The sequence below is a fragment of the Eriocheir sinensis genome, chromosome 26 (genome assembly GCF_024679095.1).
Source record: "Eriocheir sinensis breed Jianghai 21 chromosome 26, ASM2467909v1, whole genome shotgun sequence".
NCBI lineage: Eukaryota > Metazoa > Arthropoda > Malacostraca > Decapoda > Varunidae > Eriocheir > Eriocheir sinensis.
Window position 1 is genome coordinate 2983071 of NC_066534.1, and position 25248 is coordinate 3008318.

Here is a 25248-nt window from a genome sequence, read left to right on the forward strand (position 1 = left end):
CCCTCCTTCCATCCAGCCAATCAGCTCCCGTAGCTAACATTACCCTCCTTCCATCCAGCCAATCAGATCCCGTAGCTAACATCACCCTCCCTCCACCCAGCCACTCAGCTCCCGTAGTGATCTTCCCTACAAAAGGTGCAACTAGCTCTAGATTTCGCCCCATGCAATGTCAAATCCGAGCTCCCTAAAACGGCATATCTCAAACCGAGGTGATGTGGTAAATCTCGACCCTATGTGGGGAAAGAGAAAGGAATAGGGTGACTCCATCTCAAGAAATCACAATCCCGTGCCTGATCCCCCACCCACGCCCACCCCAATCCAAGAAACAGAAATTCCCGAGCACCAAGCACGGGCAGAACTCATCGCCCAAGAGGCTGTGCTGCAGCACGCTGGAAGGCCAGCACCAACACATGCACGCACAGCACACCACTCTCGGGCACCACACCGTGACGCACGGCGCCTCGATGGCCACCACCAGACACTACCACGGCCTCCTGGGGCTGGCGCGCGGTGCCACGGAGAGGGCGATAAGGAGGCAGTGCCGGAGCCTCGCTCTCGCCGCCCACCCTGACAAGAACCCGCAGGACGTGGCGGCGGCCACGGCAATGCTCCAGCAGCTGCAGCTGGCGGTGCAGACTTTCTGCGACACCGACTCAAGGGCCGCCACCACGACGGTGGCCCTCACCTACACGGACGTGGCGGCAAGGGCCAAGGAGGAACAAGGAGAGAAGAGGAAGGTGGAGGAAGGGAGGGAGGAGGAAGAGGAGGAGCAGAAGGAGAGTGGAGGCTGCGTAGAAGTGGAAGAGGTATTAGCTGAGACAGACACGGAAAGGAGGGAGGAAGGAGGGGAAGAGAAAAAGGAAGAAGCTGACGTGCAGCTGACGGGCACAGAGAGGGAGCCGCCCTATCCGCTGGGCTGGGAGGAACCGGTGGCCCGGCTCAGGTGTGCTGAACACCTCGTCTACTTCAGCAACTGTGAGGAGTGCCTCAGCGGTATGACTGCCCAGGAGCAGCAAAGGCTCCTGCAGGAGCGGCGGGACCGTATCAGCGAGCGACGTGTCGAGCGGCGGGAACGACTGCAGCAGCTCAACGGCGATGGCAAGACGAAGAAGCGTAAGGGACGCAGGGCCCGGCGGCTACAGGCCAAGGCGGAGGAGGAGCTTTCTCGGCGGCCTCGCAAGATCAGGTTCAACCTGAAGGACGTCCCCAAACCCGTCAAGGACCGGGAGTTCCTGTACCGCCTCTACCAGTCCAGGAAAGGCGGCATGGTGCAGCAGTGGCGCAACCGCCTCGCCGCCCTCAACAACAGCGAGGCGGCGTGGCGGCAGGAGTTGGAAGCCCTGGCGGCCAAGCGAGGCTGGCGGGCCGAGGGCCTCGAGTACACGGAGCGGAGTGTGCAGGAGGAGGAGTGGGGAGCAGAGGCCAAGGACGAACATGGAGAGAAGGGAGGGAGGGAGTGCTTGGAAGGAAAGGGTGAGGAGGGGGTGGAAGAAAGGAAGGAGGAGGAACAGGGTGAGGAAGGGAGGGTGGAGGAAGAGAGGGTGGAGAAGGAACAGGGGGAAGGGAAGGTGAAGGGAGTGATGAAGGGTAAGGAGGAACAGAGAGAGGAATGAAGGAGGAGGAAGAGAGGGACGAGAAGGAAGAGGGAGAGGAAGGGAAGGTGAAGGGAGGGATGAAGGGGTAAGGAGGAAGAGGCAGAGGAGAGGAAGGTGAAGGGAGTGATGAAGGGTAAGGAGGAACAGGGAGAGGAGAGGAAGGTGAAGGGAGAGATGAAGGGATAAGGAGGAAGAGGCAGAGGAGAGGAAGGTGAAGGGAGGGATGAAGGGATAAGGATAAACAGGGAGAGGAGAGGAAGGTGAAGGGAGGGCTGAAGGGTAAGGAGGAAGAGGCAAAGGAGAGGAAGGAGGAGGAAGAGAGGGAAGAAAAGGAAGAGAGGAAGGGAAGGTGAAGGAGAGAGGGAGGAGGTGGGGGCACCGTCGTCGTCTGGGCCCGGGCGATTTGAGGCCCGGGAGGTGAGTGTTTGTTTTCCAGCGACAGACGCAACACGAGCACCGGCAGCAGCAGCGGCACGTCAGGGGGGCAGGCGGGGGCGCGGCGCGGGGCGGAGTTACGAGGCTTTTCTTTACTTTTCGTTTTGTCCTAAAAAAAAAATCCACAAAAACCCGAAAACAAAAAAATCCAAAAAAAAAATCAACACCAAAACAAAACCAAAAAAAAACTAGAAAAAAGTAAAACAAAAAAATACTAAAACAAAAAAAATCAAAAAATCAACAACACCAAAACAAAACAAAAAAATAGAAAAAAGTAAAACAAAAAAATACAAAAACAAAAAACTGAAAAATAACAAAAATAAAATAAAACTATATAAAAAAGGAAAAGAAGGCGGAGGAAGAGGAAGAGGAAGGGAAAGGGAACGTGGAGGAAAAGAGGGAGGAGCAGGGACAGGGAGAGGAAGGGAAGGTGAAGGAAGAGGAAGAAGATAGAACAGGGAGAGAAAGGGAAGGCGGAGAAGGAGAGGGAGGAGGAGGTGGAGGAGGAGAAGGAGGAGGAACGGGAAGAGAGTGAAGGCTGTGTAGGAGTGGAAGAGGGAATAGCTGTGAAAGAGGAAGAGTGGAGGGAAGAGGGAGAGGAAGAGAAGGAGGAGGAGGAGGAAGAAGAGGAAGAGAAAGAGGAAGAGGAAGAGAATGAGGAGGAGAGAGGAAAACGAAGAAGCTTGTTTTCTTTTGTTTTTCTTTCTGTTATTCGTGTGCGCGTGTGTGTGTGTGTGTGTGTGTGTGTGTGTGTGAGGGAAGGGAGGATTGAGGAGCCGGACGGAAACATTCTTATTATTTTTGTTTTCTTTCTGTTATGAGAGAGAGAGAGAGAGAGAGAGAGAGAGAGAGAGAGAGAGAGAGAGAGAGAGAGAGAGAGAGAGAGAGAGAGAGAGATCGGGCGTTCGGGCGGGCGAGCGAGCGAGCAAACTAGCCAACGATCTAATGGACGAACGACCGAACGAGCGAACGACCGACCGGCCGAACGATAGAACGAACGAACGCACGAACGAACGAACGAACAAACGAACGAACGAACAAACGAACAAGCGAGCGACCAAACAAAGGGCCGAACGATCGAACGAACGAACAAGCGAACGACCGACCGACCGAACGAACGAACGAACAAACGAACGAGCGAGCGAGCGAGCGAGCGACCGAACGAACGGACAAACGAGCGTACCGACCGACCACACGAACGAAAGAACGAACAAGCGAACGACCGAAAGACCGACCGACCGAACGAACGAGAGACCAAACGAAAGAAAAACCAACCGAACGAACGAACGAACGAGCGACCGAACGAACGAACGACTAGACGAGTGAACGAACGACCGACGAAACGAGCGAACGACCGAACGACCGAATGATCGAACACCCGACCGAAGGATCCAATGACCGAACGAACGACCGACCGACCGACCGACCAAACGAAGGACCAATCAAACAACCGACACAACGACCAAACGAACGAACGACCAAACGACCGAACGAATGACCAAACGACCGACTGACCAACCAACCGACTGACCGACCGACCGCACGAACGAAGGAAGATTAGAGGGATGAGAAAGAGGAAGAAGGGGAAGAGAACGTAAAGGAAGAGAGGAATTAAAAGGAACAGGGAGAGGAAGGGAAGATAGAGGAAGAGAGGGAGAAGGAACAGGGAGAGGAAGGGACGGTAGAGGAAGTGTGTGTGTGTGTGTGTGTGTGTGTGTGTGTGTGTGTGTGTGTGTGTGTGTGTGTGTGTGTGTGTGTGTGTGTGTGATGCTGACCCTGGCTTAAATGTCAGGGTGGGATGCTGACCCTGGCTTAAATGTTAGGGTGGGATGCTGACCCAGGCCTAAAGGTTAGGGTGGGATGCTGACCCTGGCTTAAATGTCAGGGTGGGATGCTGACCCTGGCTTAAATGTTAGGGTGGGATGCTGACCCTGGCTTAAATGTCAGGGTGGGATGCTGACCCTGGCTTAAATGTTAGAGTGGGATGCTGACCCTGGCGTAAATGTCAGGGTGGGATGCTGACCCTGGCTTAAATGTTAGGGTGGGATGCTGACCCTGGCGTAAATGTCAGGGTGGGATGCTGACACTGGCTTAAATGTCAGGGTGGGATGCTGACCCTGGCTTAAATGTTAGGGTGGGATGCTGACCCTGGCGTAAATGTCAGGGTGGGATGCTGACCCTGGCGTAAATGTCAGGGTGGGATGCTGACCCTGGCGTAAATGTCAGGGTGGGATGCTGACCCCAGCTTAAATGTTAAGGTGGGATGCTGACTCTGGCTTAAATGTCAGGGTGGGATGCTGACCCTGGCTTAAATGTTAGGGTGGGATGCTGACCCTGGCTTAAAGGTTAGGGTGGGATGCTGACCCTGGCTTAAAGGTTAGGGTGGGATGCTGACCCTGGCTTAAAGGTTAAGGTGGGATGCTGACCCTGGCTTAAATGTTAGGGTGGGATGCTGATCCAGGCATAAATGTCAGGGTGGGATGCAGACCCTGGCTTAAATGTTAGGGTGGGATGCTGACCCTGGCTTAGATGTTATGGTGGGATGCTGGCGGGGGCGCGGCGCGGGGCGGAGTTACGAGGCTTTTCTTTACTTTTCGTTTTGTCCTAAAAAATAAAAATCCAAATAAATCCGAAAACAAAAAAAATCTAAAAAATCAACTTAACACCAAAACAAAACCAAAAAAAAAACTAGAAAAAAGTAAAACAAAAAAAATACTAAAACAAAAAAAATGAAAAAAATAACAATATAATAAAAATATATAAAAAAAGGAAAAGAAGGCGGAGGAAGAGGAAGAGGAAGGGAAAGGGAACGTGGAGGAAAAGAGGGAGAAGCAGGGACAGGGAGAGGAAGGGAAGGTGAAGGAAGAGGAAGGAGAAGATAGAACAGGGAGAGGAAGGGAAGTCGGAGAAGGAGAATGAGGACGAGGAGGAAGAGGAGGAGGAACGGGAAGAGAGTGAAGGCTGTGTAGGAGTGGAAGAGGGAATAGCTGTGAAAGAGGAAGAGTGGAGGGAAGAGAAGGAGGAGGAGGAAGAAGAGGAAGAGAAAGAGGAAGAGGAAGAGAATGAGGAGAGAGGAAAACGAAGAAGCTTGTTTTCTTTTGTTTTTCTTTCTGTTATTCATGTGCGCGCGCGCGTGTGTGTGTGTGTGTGTGTGTGTGTGTGTGTGTGAGGGAAGGGAGGATTGAGGAGCCGGACGGAAACATTCTTATTATTTTTGTTTTCTTTCTGTTATGAGAGAGAGAGAGAGAGAGAGAGAGAGAGAGAGAGAGAGAGAGAGAGAGAGAGAGAGAGAGAGAGAGAGAGAGAGAGAGATCGGGCGTTCGGGCGGGCGAGCGAGCGAGCAAACTAGCCAACGATCTAATGAACGAACGACCGAACGAGCGAACGACCGACCGGCCGAACGATAGAACGAACGAACGCACGAACGAACGAACAAACGAACGAACGAACAAACGAACAAGCGAGCGACCAAACAAACGGCCGAACGATCGAACGAACGAACAAGCGAACGACCGACCGACCGAACGAACGAACGAACAAACGAACGAGCGAGCGAGCGAGCGAGCGACCGAACGAACGGACAAACGAGCGTACCGACCGACCACACGAACGAAAGAACGAACAAGCGAACGACCGAAAGACCGACCGACCGAACGAACGAGAGACCAAACGAAAGAACCACCAACCGAACGAACGAACGAACGAGCGACCGAACGAACGAACGACTAGACGAGCGAACAAACGCCCGACGAAACGAGCGAACGACCGAACGACCGAATGATCGAACACCCGACCGAAGGATCCAATGACCGACCGACCGAACGAACGACCGACCGACCGACCGACCAAACGAAGGACCAATCAAACAACCGACACAACGACCAAACGAACGAACGACCAAACGACCGAACGAATGACCAAACGACCGACTGACCAACCAACCGACTGACCGACCGACCGCACGAACGAAGGAAGATTAGAGGGATGAAAAAGAGGAAGAAGGGGAAGAGAACGTAAAGCAAGAGAGGAATTAAAAGGAACAGGGAGAGGAGGGGAAGATAGAGGAAGAGAGGGAGAAGGAACAGGGAGAGGAAGGGACGGTAGAGGATGTGTGTGTGTGTGTGTGTGTGTGTGTGTGTGTGTGTGTGTGTGTGTGTGTGTGTGTGTGTGTGATGCTGACCCTGGCTTAAATGTCCGGGTGGGATGCTGACCCTGGCTTAAATGTAAGGGTGGGATGCTGACCCTGGCCTAAAGGTTAGGGTGGGATGCTGACCCTGGCTTAAATGTCAGGGTGGGATGCTGACCCTGGCTTAAATGTTAGGGTGGGATGCTGACCCTGGCTTAAATGTCAGGGTGGGATGCTGACCCTGGCTTAAATGTTAGAGTGGGATGCTGACCCTGGCGTAAATGTCAGGGTGGGATGCTGACCCTGGCTTAAATGTCAGGGTGGGATGGTGACCCTGGCTTAAATGTCAGGGTGGGATGGTGACCCTGGCTTAAATGTTAGGGTGGGATGCTGACCCTGGCGTAAATGTCAGGGTGGGATGCTGACCCTGGCTTAAATGTTAGGGTGGGATGCTGACCCTAGCTTAAATGTTAGGGTGGGATGCTGACCCTAGCTTAAATGTTAGGGTGGGATGCTGACCCTAGCTTAAATGTTAAGGTGGGATGCTGACTCTGGCTTAAATGTCAGGGTGGGATGCTGACCCTGGCTTAAATGTTAGGGTGGGATGCTGACCCTGGCTTAAATGTCAAGGTGGGATTCTGACCCTGGCTTAAATGTTAGGGTGGGATGCTGACCCTGGCTTAAATGTCAGGGTGGGATGCTGACCCTGGCTTAAATGTCAGGGTGGGATGCTGACCCTGGCTTAAATGTTAGGGTGGGATGCTGACCCTGGCTTAAATGTCAGGGTGGGATGCTGACCCTGGCTTAAATGTTAGGGTGGGATGCTGACCCTGGCTTAAATGTCAGGGTGAGATGCTGACCCTGGCTTAAATGTCAGGGTGGGATGCTGACCCTGGCTTAAATGTTAGGGTGGGATGCTGACCCTGGCTTAAAGGTTAGGGTGGGATGCTGACCCTGGCTTAAAGGTTAGGGTGGGATGCTGACCCTGGCTTAAATATTAGGGTGGGATGCTGACCCTGGCTTAAATGTCAGGGTGGGATGCTGACCCTGGCTTAAAGGTTAGGGTGGGATGCTGACCCTGGCTTAAAGGTTAGGGTGGGATGCTGACCCTGGCTTAAATGTTAGGGTGGGATGCTGATCCAGGCATAAATGTCAGGGTGGGATGCAGACCCTGGCTTAAATGTTAGGGTGGGATGCTGACCCTGGCTTAGATGTTATGGTGGGATGCTGGCGGGGGCGCGGCGCGGGGCGGAGTTACGAGGCTTTTCTTTACTTTTCGTTTTGTCCTAAAAAATAAAAATCCAAATAAATCCGAAAACAAAAAAAATCTAAAAAATCAACTTAACACCAAAACAAAACCAAAAAAAAACTAGAAAAAGGTAAAACAAAAAAAATACTAAAACAAAAAAAATGAAAAAAATAACAATATAATAAAAATATAAAAAAAAAAAAAGGAAAAGAAGGCGGAGGAAGAAGAAGAGGAAGGGAAAGGGAACGTAGAGGAAAAGAGGGAGAAGCAGGGACAGGGAGAGGAAGGGAAGGTGAAGGAAGAGGAAGGAGAAGATAGAACAGGGAGAGGAAGGGAAGGCGGAGAAGGAGAGGGAGGACGAGGAGGAAGAGGAGGAGGAACGGGAAGAGAGTGAAGGCTGTGTAGGAGTGGAAGAGGGAATAGCTGTGAAAGAGGAAGAGTGGAGGGAAGATAAGAAGGAGGAGGAGGAAGAAGAGGAAGAGAAAGAGGAAAAGGAAGAGAATGTGGAGGAGAGAGGAAGCCGAAGAAGCTTGTTTTCTTTTGTTTTTCTTTCTGTTATTCGTGTGCGCGCGCGCGTGTGTGTGTGTGTGTGTGTGTGCGTGTGTGTGAGGGAAGGGAATATTGAGGAGCCGGACGGAAACATTCTTATTATCTTTCGTTTCTTTCTGTTATGAGAGAGAGAGAGAGAGAGAGAGAGAGAGAGAGAGAGAGAGAGAGAGAGAGAGAGAGAGAGAGAGAGAGAGAGAGAGAGAGAGAGAGAGAGAGAGAAGGGAAAGGAAGGTGGGAGGGAGTGAGGAAGAGAGATGTGTGTGATGCTGACCCTGGCTTAAATGTCAGGGTGGGATGTTGACCCTGGCTTAAATGTTAGGGTGGGATGCTGACCCTGGCTTAAATGTTAGGGTGGGATGCTGACCCTGGCTTAAATGTCAGCGTGGGATGTTGACCCTGGCTTAAATGTTAGGGTGGGATGTTGACCCTGGCTTAAATGTTACGGTGGGATGCTGACCCTGGCTTAAATGTAAGGGTGGGATGCTGACCCTGGCTTAAAAGTTACGGTGGGATGCTGACCCTGGCTTAAATGTCAGGGTGGGATGCTGACCCTGGCTTAAATGTCAGGGTGTGATGCTGACCCTGGCATAAGTGTAAGGATGAGATGCTGACTCTGGCTTAAAAGTTAGGGTGGGATGCTGACCCTGGTTTATATGTCAGGGTGGGATGCTGACCCTGGCTTAAATGTTAGGGTGGGATGCTGACCCTGGAGTAAATGTCAGGGTGGGATGCTGACCCTGGCTTAAATGTCAGGGTGGGATGCTGACCCTGGCTTAAATGTCAGGGTGGGATGCTGACCCTGGCTTAAATGTCAGGGTGGGATGCTGACCCTGGCTTAAATGTTAGGGTGGGATGCTGACCCTGGCTTAAATGTAAAGGTGGGATGCTGACCCTGGCTTAAATGTTAGGGTGGGATGCTGACCCTGGCTTAAATGTTAGGGTGGGATGCTGACCCTGGCTTAAATGTCAGGGTGGGATGCTGACCCTGGCTTAAATGTTAGGGTGGGATGCTGACCCTGGCTTAAATGTTAAGGTGGGATGCTGACACTGGCTTAAATGTCAGGGTGGGATGCTGACCCTGGCTTAAATGTTAGGGTGGGATGCTGACCCTGGCTTAAATGTTAGGGTGGGATGCTGACCCTGGCTTAAATGTCAGGGTGGGATGCTGACCCTGGCTTAAATGTTAGGGTGGTATGCTGACCCTGGCTTAAATGTTAAGGTGGGATGCTGACCCTGGCTTAAATGTTAGGGTGGGATGCTGACCCTGGCTTAAATGTTAGGGTGGGATGCTGAGCCTGGTTTCAATGTTAGGGTAGGATTCTGACATAGGCATAAATGTTAGGATGGGATGCTGACCCTGGCTTAAATGTCAGGGTGGGATGCTGACCCTGGCTTAAATGTCAGGGTGGGATGCTGACCCTGGCTTAAATGTTAGGGTGGGATGCTGACCCTGGCTTAAATGTTAGGGTGGGATGCTGACCCTGGCTTAAATGTCAAGGTGGGATGCTGATCCTGGCTTAAATGTTATTGTGGGATGCTGACCCTGGATTAAATGTCAGGGTGGGATGCTGACCCTGGCTTAAATGTTAGGGTGGGATGCTGACCCTGCCTTAAATGTTAGGGTGGGATGCTGACCCTGGCTTAAATGTAAGGGTGTGATGCTGACCCTGCCTTAAATGTTAGGGTGGGATGCTGACCCTGCCTTAAATGTTAGGGTGGGATGCTGACCCTGCCTTAAATGTTAGGGTGGGATGCTGACCCTGCCTTAAATGTTAGGGTGGGATGCTGACCCTGCCTTAAATGTAAGGGTGTGATGCTGACCCTGCCTTAAATGTTAGGGTGGGATGCTGACCCTGCCTTAAATGTTAGGGTGGGATGCTGACCCTGCCTTAAATGTTAGGGTGGGATGCTGACCCTTGCTTAAATATCAGGGTGGGATGCTGACCCTGACTTAAATGTTAGGGTGGGATGCTGACACTTGCTTAAATGTTAGGGTGGTATGCTGACCCTGGCTTAAATGTCAGGGTGGGATGCTGACCCTGGCTTAAATGTAAGGGTGGGATGCTGACCCTGGCTTAAATGTCAGGGTGGGATGCTGACCCTGGCTTAAATGTCAGGGTGGGATGTTGACCCTGGCTTAAATATCAGGTTGGGACGCTGACCCTGGCCTTAATGTCAGGGTGGGGTGCTGACCCTAGCTTAAATGTTAGGGTGGGATGCTGGCCCTGGCTTAAATGTTAGGCTGGGATGCTAATCCTGGCTTTAATGTTAGGGTGGGAAAAACCAGGAGCGGAAGAATAAGCGGCGGCGGAGAAAGAAACGGCTGTGGTGTATGAAGGAGAAGCAGCAACAGCGGAAGAAACAGAAAGAACGGTGACGGGGGAGGAAAAAACGGCTCAAGAAACAGCAGCGACTGAAGAAGATGCAACGACGGAAGAAGAAGAAAAAGCAGTATAGAAGAAGAAACAGCGACGGAAGAAGAAGAAGCGATAGAAAAATCAGCGGCTTAAGAAGAAGCAGCGACGGAACAAGAAGAACCAGCGACAGAACAAGAAGAAACAGCGACGGAAGAAGAAACAGCGACGGAAGAAGAGGAAGCAGCGACGGAACAAGAAGAAACAGCGACGGAAGAAGAGGAAGCAGCGACGGAACAAGAAGAAACAGCGACGGAAGAAGAAGAAACAGCGACGGAAGAGGAAGAAGCAGCGACGGAACAAGAAGAAGCAGCAACGGAAGAAGAAGAAACAGCGACGGAAGAAGAAGAAGCAGCGACGAAAGAAGAAGAAGCAGCGACGGAAGAAGAAGATGCAGCGACGGAAGAAGAAGCAGCGACGGAAGAAGAAGAGGCAGCGACGGAAGAAGAAGAGGCAGCGACGGAAGAAGAAGCAGCGACGGAAGAAGAAGAAGCAGCGACGGAAGAAGAAGCAGCGACGGAAGAAGAAGAGGCAGCGACGGAAGAAGAAGAAGCAGCGACGGAAGAAGAAGAGGCAGCGACGGAAGAAGAAGAAGCAGCGACGGAAGAAGAAGAAACAGCGACAGAAGAAGAAGAAACAGCGACGGAAGAAGAAGAAACAGCGACGAAAGAAGAAGAAGCAGCGACGGAAGAAGAAGAAGCAGCGACGGAAGAAGAATAAGCAGTTAAGGAGGAAGAAGAAGCAGCGACGGAAGAAGAAGCAGCGACGGAAGAAGAAGAAACAGCGACGGAAGAAGAAGAAGCAGCTACGGAAGAAGAAGAAACAGCTACGGAAGAAGAAGAAACAGCGACGGAAGAAGAAGAAGCAGCGACGGAACAAGAAGAAACAGCGACGGAAGAAGAAGAAGCAGCGACGGAAGAAGAAGAAGAAGCGACGGAAGAAGAAGAAACAGCGACGGAAGAAGAAGAAGCAGCTACGGAAGAAGAAGAAGCAGCGACGGAAGAAGAAGAAAGAGCGACGGAAGAAGAAGAAACAGCGACGGAAGAAGAAGAAACAGCGACGGAAGAAGAAGAAACAGCGACGGAAGAAGAAGAAACAGCGACGGAAGAAGAAGAAACAGCGACGGAAGAAGAAGAAGCAGCGACGGAAGAAGAAGAAACAGCGACGGAAGAAGAAGAAGAAGCGACGGAAGAAGAAGCAGCGACGGAAGAAGAAGAAACAGCGACGGAAGAAGAAGAAGCAGCTACGGAAGAAGAAGAAGCAGCGACGGAAGAAGAAGCAGCGACGGAAGAAGAAGAAGCAGCTACGGAAGAAGAAGAAGCAGCGACGGAAGAAGAAGAAGCAGCGACGGAAGAAGAAGAAGAAGCGACGGAAGAAGAAGAAACAGCGACGGAAGAAGAAGCAGCAGTGACGGAAGAAGAAGAAGCAGCGACGGAAGAAGAAAAAGCAGCGACGGAAGAAGAAGAAGCAGCAACGGAAGAAGAAGAAGCAGCGACGGAAGAAGAAGAAACAGCGACGAAAGAAGAAGCAGCGACGGAAGAAGAAGAAACAGCGACGGAAGAAGAAGCAGCGACGGAAGAAGAAGAAGCAGTGACGGAAGAAGAAGAAGCAGCGACGGAAGAAGAAGAAGCAGCGACGGAAGAAGAAGAAACAGCGACGGAAGAAGAAGCAGCAGTGACGGAAGAAGAAGAAGCAGTGACGGAAGAAGAAGAAGCAGCGACGGAAGAAGAAGAAGCAGCGACGGAAGAAGAAGAAGCAGCGACGGAAGAAGAAGAAACAGCGACGGAAGAAGAAGCAGCGACGGAAGAAGAAGAAGCAGCGACGGAAGAAGAAGCAGCGACGGAAGAAGAAGCAGCGACGGAAGAAGAAGCAACGACGGAAGCTGAGCTGAGCTAAATGAAAAGAAAAAGGAACGGAAAACGAAATGTTTAATGAAAAGAAATGGTGCAAAACGAGAGGCTAAAAGTTAAATGGAAAAGAAGAAAAAAGAATACATAACGAAAGGCCGAAAACTATATGAAAAGAACAGAGTCGCCAGGAGCGCAAAGTGAAAAGTTAAGAGAAATTAAATAAAAACAGGGATGCCAACAGCATCTGGTGTTCCCAGGCGGTCACCCATCCAAGTACTATCCAGACCCAACGTCGCTTAACTTCGCTGATCGGACGAGAAGCGGTGTTTTCAACGAGGTGTGGCCGTTGTCGAGAAAGGTGGACTGGCTTTCAGCTTTGAGGCAGGTAACACAGGTAAACACATGCCAGCGCTTGGACCGGGTCAAGTAGTGAAGGTTTGTTAAGTTGGTCCTGATGTTTGAGCCAGGTGACACAGGTAAACGCAAGCGCTTGGACCGGGTCAAGTAGTGAAGGTTTCTTAAGTTGCTCCTAAGGTTTGAGCCAGGTAACACAGGTAAACACATGCCAGCGCTGGGACCCCGGTGAAGTAAAAATAAATTAATTAATTAATAAATAAATAAAGTTACGTAACCAACGTCAACATTTTCTAAAACGAAAGGCTCAGCTAAATGAAAAGAAAAAAAAAAAAGGGGGACGGAAAACGAAATGCTTAATGAAAAGAAATGGTGCAAAACGAAAGTCCAAAAGCTAAATAAAACGAAAAGAGGGATGCAAAGCGAAAGGCTGAGGCCTAGATGAAAAGAAAGGCTAAAAGCTAAATGAAAAGAAAAGAAGAGGGGTGCAAAACGAAAGGCTAAAAATTAAATGGAAAAGAAAAAAAATAGAAAACATAACGAAAGGCCGAAAGCTATATGAAAAGAAAAGAGTCACCAGGAGCGCAAAGTGAAAAGTTAAGAGAATTTAAATAAAAACAGGGATGCCAACAGCATCTGGTGTTCCCAGGCGGTCACCCATCCAAGTACTATCCAGACCCAACGTCGCTAAACTTCGCTGATCGGACGAGAAGCGGTGTTTTCAACGTGGTGTGGCCGTTGACGAGAAAGGCGGAATGGCTTTCAGCTTTGAGGCAGGTAACACAGGTAAACACATGCCAGCGCTTGGACCGGGTCAAGTAGTGAAGGTTTGTTAAGTTGGTCCTGATGTTTGAGGCAGGTGACACAGGTAAACGCAAGCGCTTGGACCGGGTCAAGTAGTGAAGGTTTGTTAAGTTGCTCCTAAGGTTTGAGCCAGGTAACACAGGTAAACACATGCCAGCGCTGGGACCCCGGTGAAGTAAAAATAAATTAATTAATAAATAAATAAATAAAGTTACGTAACCAACGTCAAAATTTCCTAAAACGAAAGGCTCAGCTAAATGAAAAGAAAAAAAAAAAAAAGGGGGACGGAAAACGAAATGCTTAATGAAAAGAAATGGTGCAAAACGAAAGTCCAAAAGCTAAATAAAACGAAAAGAGGGATGCAAAGCGAAAGGCTGAGGCCTAGATGAAAAGAAAGGCTAAAAGCTAAATGAAAAGAAAAGAAGAGGGGTGCAAAACGAAAGGCTAAAAATTAAATGGAAAAGAAAAAAAATAGAAAACATAACGAAAGGCCGAAAGCTATATGAAAAGAAAAGAGTCACCAGGAGCGCAAAGTGAAAAGTTAAGAGAATTTAAATAAAAACAGGGATGCCAACAGCATCTGGTGTTCCCAGGCGGTCACCCATCCAAGTACTATCCAGACCCAACGTCGCTTAATTTCGCTGATCGGACGAGAAGCGGTGTTTTCAACGTGGTGTGGCCGTTGACGAGAAAGGTGGAATGGCTTTCAGCTTTGAGGCAGGTAACACAGGTAAACACATGCCAGCGCTTGGACCGGGTCTAGTAGTGAAGGTTTGTTAAGTTGGTCCTGATGTTTGAGCCAGGTGACACAGGTAAACGCAAGCGCTTGGACCGGGTCAAGTAGTGAAGGTTTGTTAAGTTGCTCCTAAGGTTTGAGCCAGGTAACACAGGTAAACACATGCCAGCGCTGGGACCCCGGTGAAGTAAAAATAAATTAATTAATTAATAAATAAATAAAGTTACGTAACCAACGTCAAAATTTCCTAAAACGAAAGGCTCAGCTAAATGAAAAGAAAAAAAAAAGGGGGACGGAAAACGAAATGCTTAATGAAAAGAAATGGTGCAAAACGAAAGTCCAAAAGCTAAATAAAACGAAAAGAGGGATGCAAAGCGAAAGACTGAGGCCTAGATGAAAAGAAAGGCTAAAAGCTAAATGAAAAGAAAAGAAGAGGGGTGCAAAACGAAAGGCTAAAAATTAAATGGAAAAGAAAAAAAATAGAAAACATAACGAAAGGCCGAAAGCTATATGAAAAGAAAAGAGTCACCAGGAGCGCAAAGTGAAAAGTTAAGAGAATTTAAATAAAAACAGGGATGCCAACAGCATCTGGTGTTCCCAGGCGGTCACCCATCCAAGTACTATCCAGACCCAACGTCGCTTAACTTCGCTGATCGGACGAGAAGCGGTGTTTTCAACGTGGTGTGGCCGTTGACGAGAAAGGTGGAATGGCTTTCAGCTTTGAGGCAGGTAACACAGGTAAACACATGCCAGCGCTTGGACCGGGTCAAGTAGTGAAGGTTTGTTAAGTTGGTCCTGATGTTTGAGCCAGGTGACACAGATAAACGCAAGCGCTTGGACCGGGTCAAGTAGTGAAGGTTTGTTAAGTTGCTCCTAAGGTTTGAGCCAGGTAACACAGGTAAACACATGCCAGCGCTGGGACCCCGGTGAAGTAAAAATAAATTAATTAATTAATAAATAAATAAAGTTACGTAACCAACGTCAAAATTTCCTAAAACGAAAGGCTCAGCTAAATGAAAAGAAAAAAAAAAGGGGGACGGAAAACGAAATGCTTAATGAAAAGAAATGGTGCAAAACGAAAGTCCAAAAGCTAAATAAAACGAAAAGAGGGATGCAAAGCGAAAGACTGAGGCCTAGATGAAAAGAAAGGCTAAAAGCTAAATGAAAAGAAAAGAAGAGGGGTGCAAAACGAAAGGCTAAAAATTAAATGGAAAAGAAAAAAATAGAAAACATAACGAAAGGCCAAAAGCTATATGAAAAGAAAAGTCACCAGGAGCGCAAAGTGAAAAGTTAAGAGAATTTAAATAAAACCAGGGATGCCAACAGCATCTGGTGTTCCCAGGCGGTCACCCATCCAAGTACTATCCAGACCCAACGTCGCTTAACTTCGCTGATCGGACGAGAAGCGGTGTTTTCAACGTGGTGTGGCCGTTGACGAGAAAGGTGGAATGGCTTTCAGCTTTGAGGCAGGTAACACAGGTAAACACATGCCAGCGCTTGGACCGGGTCAAGTAGTGAAGGTTTGTTAAGTTGGTCCTGATGTTTGAGCCAGGTGACACAGGTAAACGCAAGCGCTTGGACCGGGTCAAGTAGTGAAGGTTTGTTAAGTTGCTCCTAAGGTTTGAGCCAGGTAACACAGGTAAACACATGCCAGCGCTGGGACCCCGGTGAAGTAAAAATAAATTAATTAATTAATAAATAAATAAAGTTACGTAACCAACGTCAAAATTTCCTAAAACGAAAGGCTCAGCTAAATGAAAAGAAAAAAAAAAAGGGGGACGGAAAACGAAATGCTTAATGAAAAGAAATGGTGCAAAACGAAAGTCCAAAAGCTAAATAAAACGAAAAGAGGGATGCAAAGCGAAAGGCTGAGGCCTAGATGAAAAGAAAGGCTAAAAGCTAAATGAAAAGAAAAGAAGAGGGGTGCAAAACGAAAGGCTAAAAATTAAATGGAAAAGAAAAAAAATAGAAAACATAACGAAAGGCCGAAAGCTATATGAAAAGAAAAGAGTCACCAGGAGCGCAAAGTGAAAAGTTAAGAGAATTTAAATAAAAACAGGGATGCCAACAGCATCTGGTGTTCCCAGGCGGTCACCCATCCAAGTACTATCCTGACCCAACGTCGCTTAACTTCGCTGATCGGACGAGAAGCGGTGTTTTCAACGTGGTGTGGCCGTTGACAAAAAAGGTGGATTGGCTTTCAGCTTTGAGGCAGGTAACACAGGTAAACACATGCCAGCGCTTGGACTGGGTCAAGTAGTGAAGGTTTGTTAAGTTGGTCCTGATGTTTGAGCCAGGTGACACAGGTAAACGCAAGCGCTTGGACCGGGTCAAGTAGTGAAGGTTTGTTAAGTTGCTCCTAAGGTTTGAGCCAGGTAACACAGGTAAACACATGCCAGCGCTGGGACCCCGGTGAAGTAAAAATAAATTAATTAATTAATAAATAAATAAAGTTACGTAACCAACGCCAAAATTTCCTAAAACGAAAGGCTCAGCTAAATGAAAAGAAAAAAAAAAAGGGGGGACGGAAAACGAAATGCTTAATGAAAAGAAATGGTGGAAAACGAAAGTCCAAAAGCTAAATAAAACGAAAAGAGGGATGCAAAGCGAAAGGCTGAGGCCTAGATGAAAAGAAAGGCTAAAAGCTAAATGAAAAGAAAAGAAGAGGGGTGCAAAACGAAAGGCTAAAAATTAAATGGAAAAGAAAAACAATAGAAAACATAACGAAAGGCCGAAAGCTATATGAAAAGAAAAGAGTCACCAGGAGCGCAAAGTGAAAAGTTAAGAGAATTTAAATAAAAACAGGGATGCCAACAGCATCTGGTGTTCCCAGGCGGTCACCCATCCAAGTACTATCCAGACCCAACGTCGCTTAACTTCGCTGATCGGACGAGAAGCGGTGTTTTCAACGTGGTGTGGCCGTTGACGAGAGAGGTGGACTGGCTTTCAGCTTTGAGGCAGGTAACACAGGTAAACACATGCCAGCGCTTGGACCGGGTCAAGTAGTGAAGGTTTGTTAAGTTGGTCCTGATGTTTGAGCCAGGTGACACAGGTAAACGCAAGCGCTTGGACCGGGTCAAGTAGTGAAGGTTTGTTAAGTTGCTCCTAAGGTTTGAGCCAGGTAACACAGGTAAACACATGCCAGCGCTGGGACCCCGGTGAAGTAAAAATAAATTAATTAATTAATAAATAAATAAAGTTACGTAACCAACGTCAAAATTTTCTAAAACGAAAGGCTCAGCTAAATGAAAAGAAAAAAAAAGGGGGGACGGAAAACGAAATGCTTAATGAAAAGAAATGGTGCAAAACGAAAGTCCAAAAGCTAAATAAAACGAAAAGAGGGATGCAAAGCGAAAGGCTGAGGCCTAGATGAAAAGAAAGGCTAAAAGCTAAATGAAAAGAAAAGAAGAGGGGTGCAAAACGAAAGGCTAAAAATTAAATGGAAAAGAAAAAAAATAGAAAACATACCGAAAGGCCGAAAGCTATATGAAAAGAAAAGAGTCACCAGGAGCGCAAAGTGAAAAGTTAAGAGAATTTAAATAAAAACAGGGATGCCAACGGCATCTGGTGTTCCCAGGCGGTCACCCATCCAAGTACTGTCCAGACCCAACGTCGCTTAACTTCGCTGATCGGACGAGAAGCGGTGTTTTCAACGTGGTGTGGCCGTTGACAAGAAAGGTGAACTGATTGATTGATTGATTGATAGTTTATTGTTGCAGGTAAACAACAAGGGAGAAGGGAGGAACATGCCATCCCAACCCCCAGGCAGGACAGTGTGTGATTATACAACTATTAATACATGTGTAGGTAGCACCATGAAACTAAAAAGATACAATGGTAGGAAGAAAAGCACAACAAGGGAGGGGGCGGTACCTCTCCCTGGACAATAAGACAATAAAATGTGGGGACGGAGAACATTGCCCAAGCACTAGATGGGAATGAATACAGAGATAGAGTAAATACTAGTCCTTAAAGTAAAATACTGCAGAGATCACAGCCTTGTATAGCACGCCAGTAGTTCAGGCTGCCACACACGGCATCACCACCTTGGTGCAAACTGAAGGTGTTCTTTGAGGATAGCAGGGAGGACATCATGGTTCAGGAGCCAACAAATTGTCTGGGGCAGGTCAAGGCAGTCCCGTGGCTTAAATTTAGCAATGAGAGGGCATTCCATGACATAGTGATGCAGTGTGTGGCCCCTCGGCCTGGCACAGAGCGTGCAGCAGACACCAGGGGAGTTACTAACCTCCCAGTAGTACCTATAGCCTAGCCTAAGGCGCATTGCTACCACATCCTGAGGGGCACTGTGTCGCCCATAGGGGTAAACACAGCGCTGGGAGACACTAACATAGTGGAGGCTGCTGGCGCTGCCATTGTCACAGCAGTGTCTGAGTTGGGTAGCAATGCTATCACGTGAATAATGCCTAAGTCTATTCTTAACATAGCTAAGCGTATAGTCAGTGCCAGGGTCCACTGTGTCATCCTGAAGGGCACGTCGAGCAAGGCAGTCTCCCTTTTCATTGAGCTGGATGCCCACATGAGAGGGCACCCAGGTGAAGTGGACCGTGGCACCTGCGGCCTCAAGGGCACGGACGGCAGTCAGGCACTTAGTTACAAGATCACAGTCGGCAGGGGAGGAGGACAGAAGTTCATGCAATGCAGCCTGGCTATCGACAAACAAGTAGACATTTTTGTGCAAAGCTGCTACAGTGTGGAGAGCCTCAAGGATGGCATACAGCTCAGCCCGGGTCGAGGACAGGTACCCCGGCAGCCGCCTGGTAACCTCAATGTCAGTGTAATGGGTGAGGGAAGCGTAATCCCGGATAAACACGCCACAGCCCGACCTGCTGCCATCTACGGAGCCATCACAGTACACATGGACAGCCCGAACACGGGGGTACTTGGACAGTTTGACCATGAAGTGATCCTGGAGGACATGGGGAAGCCAATCACGTTTAGGGAAAGGTAGTTGTTCAACGTCTACACTGACACCATAGGGAGGCCAGGCAGGTTGGGCCGGGGAGTATACTAGGCCTAAGCACGCTTCTAACACACCCATCTCTGCTAACAAGAGATAAATTTTACTAAGGTAGGAGGTAACAGGAGCCCTGGAGTCACGGTGCAGAGTTACCAGTGCCTGGTGAAGGGGCACTGCACCAGCACGAAGCAGGCGGCTGACGGTGCGACAAGTAATTTCCCAGATTCTGTCCACAACACGAGGCAGATTCAGTTCTGCCCTCATGACCTCGTTTTGCAGTTCTGGGGCACCCCAGAATGAGGCGCATGGCCTCATTTTGAATAAGTTCCAAGGGGTGAAGTTGTGCCGCACTAAACTGTACCAAAACAGGGGCAGCATAATCAATGAGGGACCTGACGACAGAAAGGTAAAACATCCTGAGGACAGGGATGCCGACTCCAAGGCCCCTGTTAGCCAAAACCTTAAAAGGAGCTAACCTAGGAAGGCAGATGTCCTGAACATGAGTGACGCTCTGCACAGATTTCTGGAAGCTGACAGGGGCGCCTAAGTACTTGTATGTAGGAACTCTAGCTAAAGGAGTGCCATTAACACTGGGCAGGTGAGAAACTCTCCTCCCACTGGCTTGAAATTTCGTCTTAGTTTCGTTGATGACAAGGCCCATTTGTTCACACAGCGCTGACAGCTGCTCCAAAGCTAAACTGAGAAGAGCAGGACTGCTGCATTGCACAGGGATGTCATCTGCATAGATAATGACCTGAGTATTGCCCGGAAAGGGCCACCGAGCAATTTTGTCCATTAAAATGTTGAAAAGCATGGGGCTGAGGACACCTCCTTGCGGTGTGCCCAGCTCAAACACTTCCTCCGTGGAGGTAGCACCCTGGAAGACCACTTGCGCCCTCCTACCATACAAATAGTCCCTGATCCAGCTTAAGAGTCTTCCACGGACACCCTTCAGAGTGAGTTCCTCCATTATGACATCCTTGTTGGCCCTATCAAAGGCCCCTTTTAAGTCCACAAAAGCGCGACAATTTACGTCTGGATTACTAAGGCACTTAAGAAAACAGTCACTTGTGGAACGGCCCTTCATAAACCCATGTAAGTTTGGGGAGAGCCGGTCCCCCAGTTTATAGAGAAGTCTGTTCAAGATCATCCGCTCTAACAGTTCACACACACAGCTCGTCAGGGAGATAGGGCGAAAGGTGCCATCACCCTTGGGGATGGGAACGATCAATGCAGCTTTCCACGGAGGGGGGAGGCAACCTGCGGCAAAAGACATGTTGAACAGGTCAAGCAGGGGGTGTCACCTTACACAACGAGTAAGGCATTAAGAATGTCGTAAGTCAACCCGTCGTGGCCCGGGGCTGTCGACTTGCCATGTTTGACAGCAAGAAGGAGTTCATCGTGGGTAATGGGGACACATGTGTCATCCAGAAGTGTGATGTGGTGCTGAACGAGGGCCATCCGCCGCTCCCTGTGGCGGGCAAGTTCGGCCTGGTGTTGTGCAGGGAGACCACCAAGGGAGGAGGCCCTCTGCCACTGGCGCATCAGGTCCTGGGCCCGGCCCGCAGGGTCAGGGTCACTCACCAGCCGTTTGGTCCTCCCTCTCACCCTGTTGACATGGTGCCAAACCTCCCGTAGGGAACGGGTCTTGCGCACGCTGGCAAGGAAGACGACCCAGTGTCGTGAGCGGGCCTCTTGTCTGAGTTCAATGAGGTGGTGCGCCACAGCGACCATGGGCAGCCCGATCGGCGGGGTCCTGCTGCCAGCGCCGCTGGTACGAGGCAAGGGTCCGCTGACAGTTGGAGACAGCCGGGTCCGAGGCGTAGGTCTGCAGGCGGCGCTTGGCGGGCCTTGGAGGGGCCCTGCCAGCTGCAACAAAACTCTCGACGGTGTCCAGCAGGCCGTGGTACAGCGAGGCGGCGTCGGTAAAGGATCCCTTCACAGTATGGTACCACGCCCCGACTTCGGCAACGAGGCGCGGCATCCGGGCAGCAGGGACAGCCAACCGCTTCCGGGACACAGCAGGGGCAGGCTGGATCGGGATGATCGTCTCCAGGGCAAAGTGGTCACTCAGCAAACACCTGGAAATAAGGGTCTGGGCAGTAAAAGCTGGCATGTTAAAAAGAGTGACATAGTCTAACCTGCCCCCCTGAACATGTGTGGGCACATTATCCCCCGTGAGGACAGCCGTCTCGGAGGCATCAAGGAAGGCCTTCCAGCGGACACCATTGACATTATTGGTGCGGTGGCTACCAAGATCTCGGTGGCGAGAGTTAAGATCCCCCACAAGAACAGTCGGCTCCTCATGAACATAATCAGGAAAGTTAGCAAGATTTAAAGCCCCCGCATGAACATACGTGTTAACAAAAAATAGGGTTTCACCCATATGGAGTAAAGAAACAGTGATATATTCAATGCCCTCATTAATACCCATGTCCTCAAAAACTATCGCCGTCCCCTGTCTGACATACGTAGCCATCCCCCGGGTACTGCCTGCTGCGCCATCTAAGACATATAAATCATACCCCCTCAGGTCCGACACCCGTGGCCCAACCTCCTGAAGAGCAACGATATCTGGCCTATGAGTGATGACATAGGAGTGAAGGTCAGTGAAGCGGGCATGTTGCCGCATGTAGCCCGTTGACATTCCAAGTTAAGAGGCGGACACACTCACTGGTCAGGAGGGGGTGGTTGCCGGTCAAGGAGTGGGGTGATCCGATGATGGAGCTCAGCCACCTGCTGAGTCAGGGAAGCAAACTGCGCCAGCAGCACCTGGAGTGTGGCCTCCCACTACAGTGGAGGATCAGCAGGTGAAGGTGAAGGACCCGTCTGGCCATGGCGAGGTTCGGCCGTTCCCTCGACAGCTGCAGTCACCACAGCTGGTGGGGTTGCAGGGGTGTTCTGCATCTGGCCCGCAGGGGGAACCACACTGTCCCCACTATCGGCGTCCATGGCCTCACCAGCAGACGGCAGGGCAGGGCACGGGCCCGGGGCCGAAGAAGGAGCAGGGGCCGGGATGGAGGAGAGCTCACGCACAGGCGGTGGCGTGGAGACTCGCTGCTCCAAGGCCGCCACCTTGGAGATCGTTGCAGCAGCAGCGTCTCCTGCAGCTGGGTGACTGCAGCGAGGATCTGATGGAGGACAGGGGTCGACCCATCGACAGCGGGGGGACTGGCAGCTGGCACAGGGGGGACGGTAGGCTGTGGCTGGGGTGCCGGAGCAGGAGCCTAGCGAGGCACAGGGGTGGCAGTGGGTGAGGCTGGGGCAGCAGGGGCGGACGAGCCCGGCAGGGGCGGAAACTCGGACGTTGAGGGAGCCCCCCGGGCCCAGGCCGAGGACTGAGGGAGAGGAGCAGCGCGGAACACAAGCCTAGGGCGGCCTTGCTGAGGGTGGTGGTCAGGCGCCGCGACCCGAGAAACGCTTAATGAAAAGAAATGGTGCAAAACGAAAGTCCAAAAGCTAAATAAAACGAAAAGAGGGATGCAAAGCGAAAGGCTATGACCTAGATGAAAAGAAAAGAGGAATGCAAAAGAAAGGCTAAAAGTTAAATGAATAAAAAAGAAGAGGGGTGCAAAACGAAAGGCTAAAAATTAAATGGAAAAGAAAAAAAATAGAAAACATAACGAAAGGCCGAAAGCTATATGAAAAGAAAAGAGTCACCAGGAGCGCAAAGTGAAAAGTTAAGAGAAATTAAATAAAAAGAGGAAAGCCAACAGCATCTGGTGTTCCCAGGCGGTCACCCATCCAAGTACTATCCAGACCCAACGTCGCTTAACTTCGCTGATCGGACGAGAAGCGGTGTTTTCAACGTGGTGTGGCCGTTGACGAAAAAGGTGAACTGGCTTTCAGCTTTGAGGCAGGTAACACAGGTAAACACATGCCAGCGCTTGGACCAGGTGAAGTAACGAAGGTTTGTTAAGTTGGTCCTGATGTTTGAGCCAGGTGACACAGGTAAACGCAAGCGCTTGGACCGGGTCAAGTAGTGAAGGTTTGTTAAGTTGCTCCTTATGTTTCACCCAGGTAACACAGGTAAACACATGCCAGCGCATGTGTTACGTAACCAGCGTCAAAATTTTCTAAAACGAAAGGCTGAGCTAAATGAAAAGGAAAAAAAAAGGGACGGAAAACGAAATGCTTAATGAAAAGAAATGGTGCAAAACGAAAGTCCAAAAGTTAAATAAAACAAAAAGAGGGATGCAAAGCGAAAGGCTAAGACCTAGATGAAAAGAAAGGCTAAAAGCTAAATGAAAAGAAAAGAAGAGGGGTGCAAAACGAAAGGCTAAAAATTAAATGGAAAAGAAAAAAAATAGAAAACATAACGAAAGACCGAAAGCTATATGAAAAGAAAAGAGTCACCAGGAGCGCAAAGTGAGAAGTTAAGAGAATTTAAATAAAAACAGGGATGCCAATAGCATCTGGTGTTCCCAGGCGGTCACCCATCCAAGTACTATCCAGACCCAACGTCGCTTAACTTCGCTGATCGGACGAGAAGCGGTGTTTTCAACGTGGTGTGGCCGTTGACGAGAAAGGTGGATTGGCTTTCAGCTTTAAGGCAGGTAACACAGGTAAACACATGCCAGCGCTGGGACCCCGGTGAAGTAAAAATAAATAAATAAATTAATAAATAAATAAAGTTACGTAATTAGCGTCAAAATTTTCAAAACGAAAGGCTGAGTTAAATAAAAAAAAAAAGGGGACGGAAAACGAAACGCTTAATGAAAAGAAATGGTGCAAAACAAAAGTCCAAAAGCTAAATAAATCGAAAAGAGGGATGCAAAGCGAAAGGCTATGGCGCCGTATCTCTGACAGTGGTAACATATAATTGCATGGTAGCTATCTTTCACAGCTAGTGTACACTCCCCATTCTAGTTTTATTTTGTCATGACGTTTGTGAGTCAACTCTAACAGTTGGATCACATTTCAAAAATATAGTGCATTGTACAACCAACAGCAGGCTTATTAAAAATCTTCCCAATTTTCCCTTCAACTCCAGGAATCGAGTGTAAGAACTCATTCCTGTTTAAAAGTGTCTCAGTTATCTTATCCCCGGTCTTCTCCTTATGCACATTGCAGACCATGATCTTTGGCCTTAGTTTTCCAACACTTTTTGTGCTTATATGCCCTACATTTTTCAATTTCTGAGCTGCTTAATTCCTTATGTTCTCATCATCGAAGTTCATAACAATGTTACCTCCATTCGTGAATCTTGAATCGGCAATCTGAATGCTTTTTAATGCCTGGGAAACTTCATTGTTCATCTCAGTAGCCTTTTTATCTTGATCAGAGGCCTTGACGACAAGGAGATGCGTCTTCCTCTTGCGTCTGGCAACGTTGGCAAAACCCGAATCTGCTTGCTCAGCGCAGAGTACACCAGCAACCTCACTCAACTCCTTCACACTGGATACCTTCAACCTCATCTTTAACCACAAATATTTCTTTAGATAATTCTAGCTTGAATTCATCCAATTTTTCAACAGTGGTAGTAGCGAGAGACGCTTTATGAAGACACTGAATGCAAATCCAATTTATTTTAGGTATATTATCTTGCTTGACTCCAGTCAAATTAGCACATTTCACATGACACCATTTTGGACAAGAACAGCATTCAATCCACTTTTTGCCTGTAAAATCTTCACAGACGAACACATATCTATCAAGCTCTTGGTTGTACCCGACATTGTCGACTCAACAGTTTAGAGGAGCTCACGCCGACACATCCACGCTCTATCCCTCTCACTCACTCACTCATTCAGACTGCACCAAACTTTTCTTCATTAACGTTGAAACACGAAAATGGAATAAACTCCCACCTTTAGTGGTCCAATACAGCACGATTGACTCATTTAAAAAAAAAAAAAAAGCTCGACCGCCATTCCCTTCAACTTGATATTCACTAAAAGCAGAAATTCAAAGTTTTGGTGGCATTGAATTTAGTATGATTTCACTTAGTCTGGAACATCGGGTTTTTTTTTTTTTTTTTAAATATTTATCCCCTAGTATCACTAGGGGAAACGGGCCCTTGTCCTGAGACGGCCCGTTAAGAGTGCAAAAATGCTCCCTCCCTGCGCGGGGGAGCACGGGCTAAGCCTATTGGCGGCCCGTAGCAGGATGCCGACAGACCGACTCTATCGGCGATCGAAATCTAGCCGACCGAGTCG

General features: G+C 49.0%; 1 protein-coding gene and 10 non-coding genes across 11 annotated transcripts; all 11 read right to left on the reverse strand.

The window, feature by feature from the left end:
• Positions 1–12450: 12450 nt before the first annotated feature.
• LOC127003940 (5S ribosomal RNA) lies at positions 12451–12569 on the reverse strand. Its single transcript, XR_007757471.1, has one exon. It is a non-coding gene; the product is annotated as a 5S ribosomal RNA (ribosomal RNA).
• A 627-nt stretch (positions 12570–13196) lies between these two features.
• On the reverse strand, positions 13197–13315 carry LOC127003945 (5S ribosomal RNA). Its single transcript, XR_007757476.1, has one exon. It is a non-coding gene; the product is annotated as a 5S ribosomal RNA (ribosomal RNA).
• Positions 13316–13944: 629 nt separating this feature from the next.
• On the reverse strand, positions 13945–14063 carry LOC127003944 (5S ribosomal RNA). Its single transcript, XR_007757475.1, has one exon. It is a non-coding gene; the product is annotated as a 5S ribosomal RNA (ribosomal RNA).
• A 625-nt stretch (positions 14064–14688) lies between these two features.
• On the reverse strand, positions 14689–14807 carry LOC127003952 (5S ribosomal RNA). Its single transcript, XR_007757480.1, has one exon. It is a non-coding gene; the product is annotated as a 5S ribosomal RNA (ribosomal RNA).
• A 622-nt stretch (positions 14808–15429) lies between these two features.
• LOC127003953 (5S ribosomal RNA) lies at positions 15430–15548 on the reverse strand. The gene has a single exon (XR_007757481.1). It is a non-coding gene; the product is annotated as a 5S ribosomal RNA (ribosomal RNA).
• A 626-nt stretch (positions 15549–16174) lies between these two features.
• On the reverse strand, positions 16175–16293 carry LOC127003950 (5S ribosomal RNA). The gene has a single exon (XR_007757479.1). It is a non-coding gene; the product is annotated as a 5S ribosomal RNA (ribosomal RNA).
• Positions 16294–16920: 627 nt separating this feature from the next.
• LOC127003954 (5S ribosomal RNA) lies at positions 16921–17039 on the reverse strand. Its single transcript, XR_007757482.1, has one exon. It is a non-coding gene; the product is annotated as a 5S ribosomal RNA (ribosomal RNA).
• Positions 17040–17664: 625 nt separating this feature from the next.
• Positions 17665–17783, reverse strand: LOC127003939 (5S ribosomal RNA). Its single transcript, XR_007757470.1, has one exon. It is a non-coding gene; the product is annotated as a 5S ribosomal RNA (ribosomal RNA).
• A 4097-nt stretch (positions 17784–21880) lies between these two features.
• LOC127003889 (uncharacterized) lies at positions 21881–24807 on the reverse strand. The gene is made up of 2 exons (XM_050870994.1): positions 24798–24807; positions 21881–22428 (listed from the first exon to the last, which is right to left on the reverse strand). Exons 1-2 carry the CDS (start codon positions 24805–24807, stop codon positions 21881–21883), a joined length of 558 nt encoding a protein of 185 aa, XP_050726951.1.
• On the reverse strand, positions 22798–22916 carry LOC127003938 (5S ribosomal RNA). Its single transcript, XR_007757469.1, has one exon. It is a non-coding gene; the product is annotated as a 5S ribosomal RNA (ribosomal RNA).
• Positions 23494–23612, reverse strand: LOC127003942 (5S ribosomal RNA). Its single transcript, XR_007757473.1, has one exon. It is a non-coding gene; the product is annotated as a 5S ribosomal RNA (ribosomal RNA).
• Positions 24808–25248: the final 441 nt, after the last annotated feature.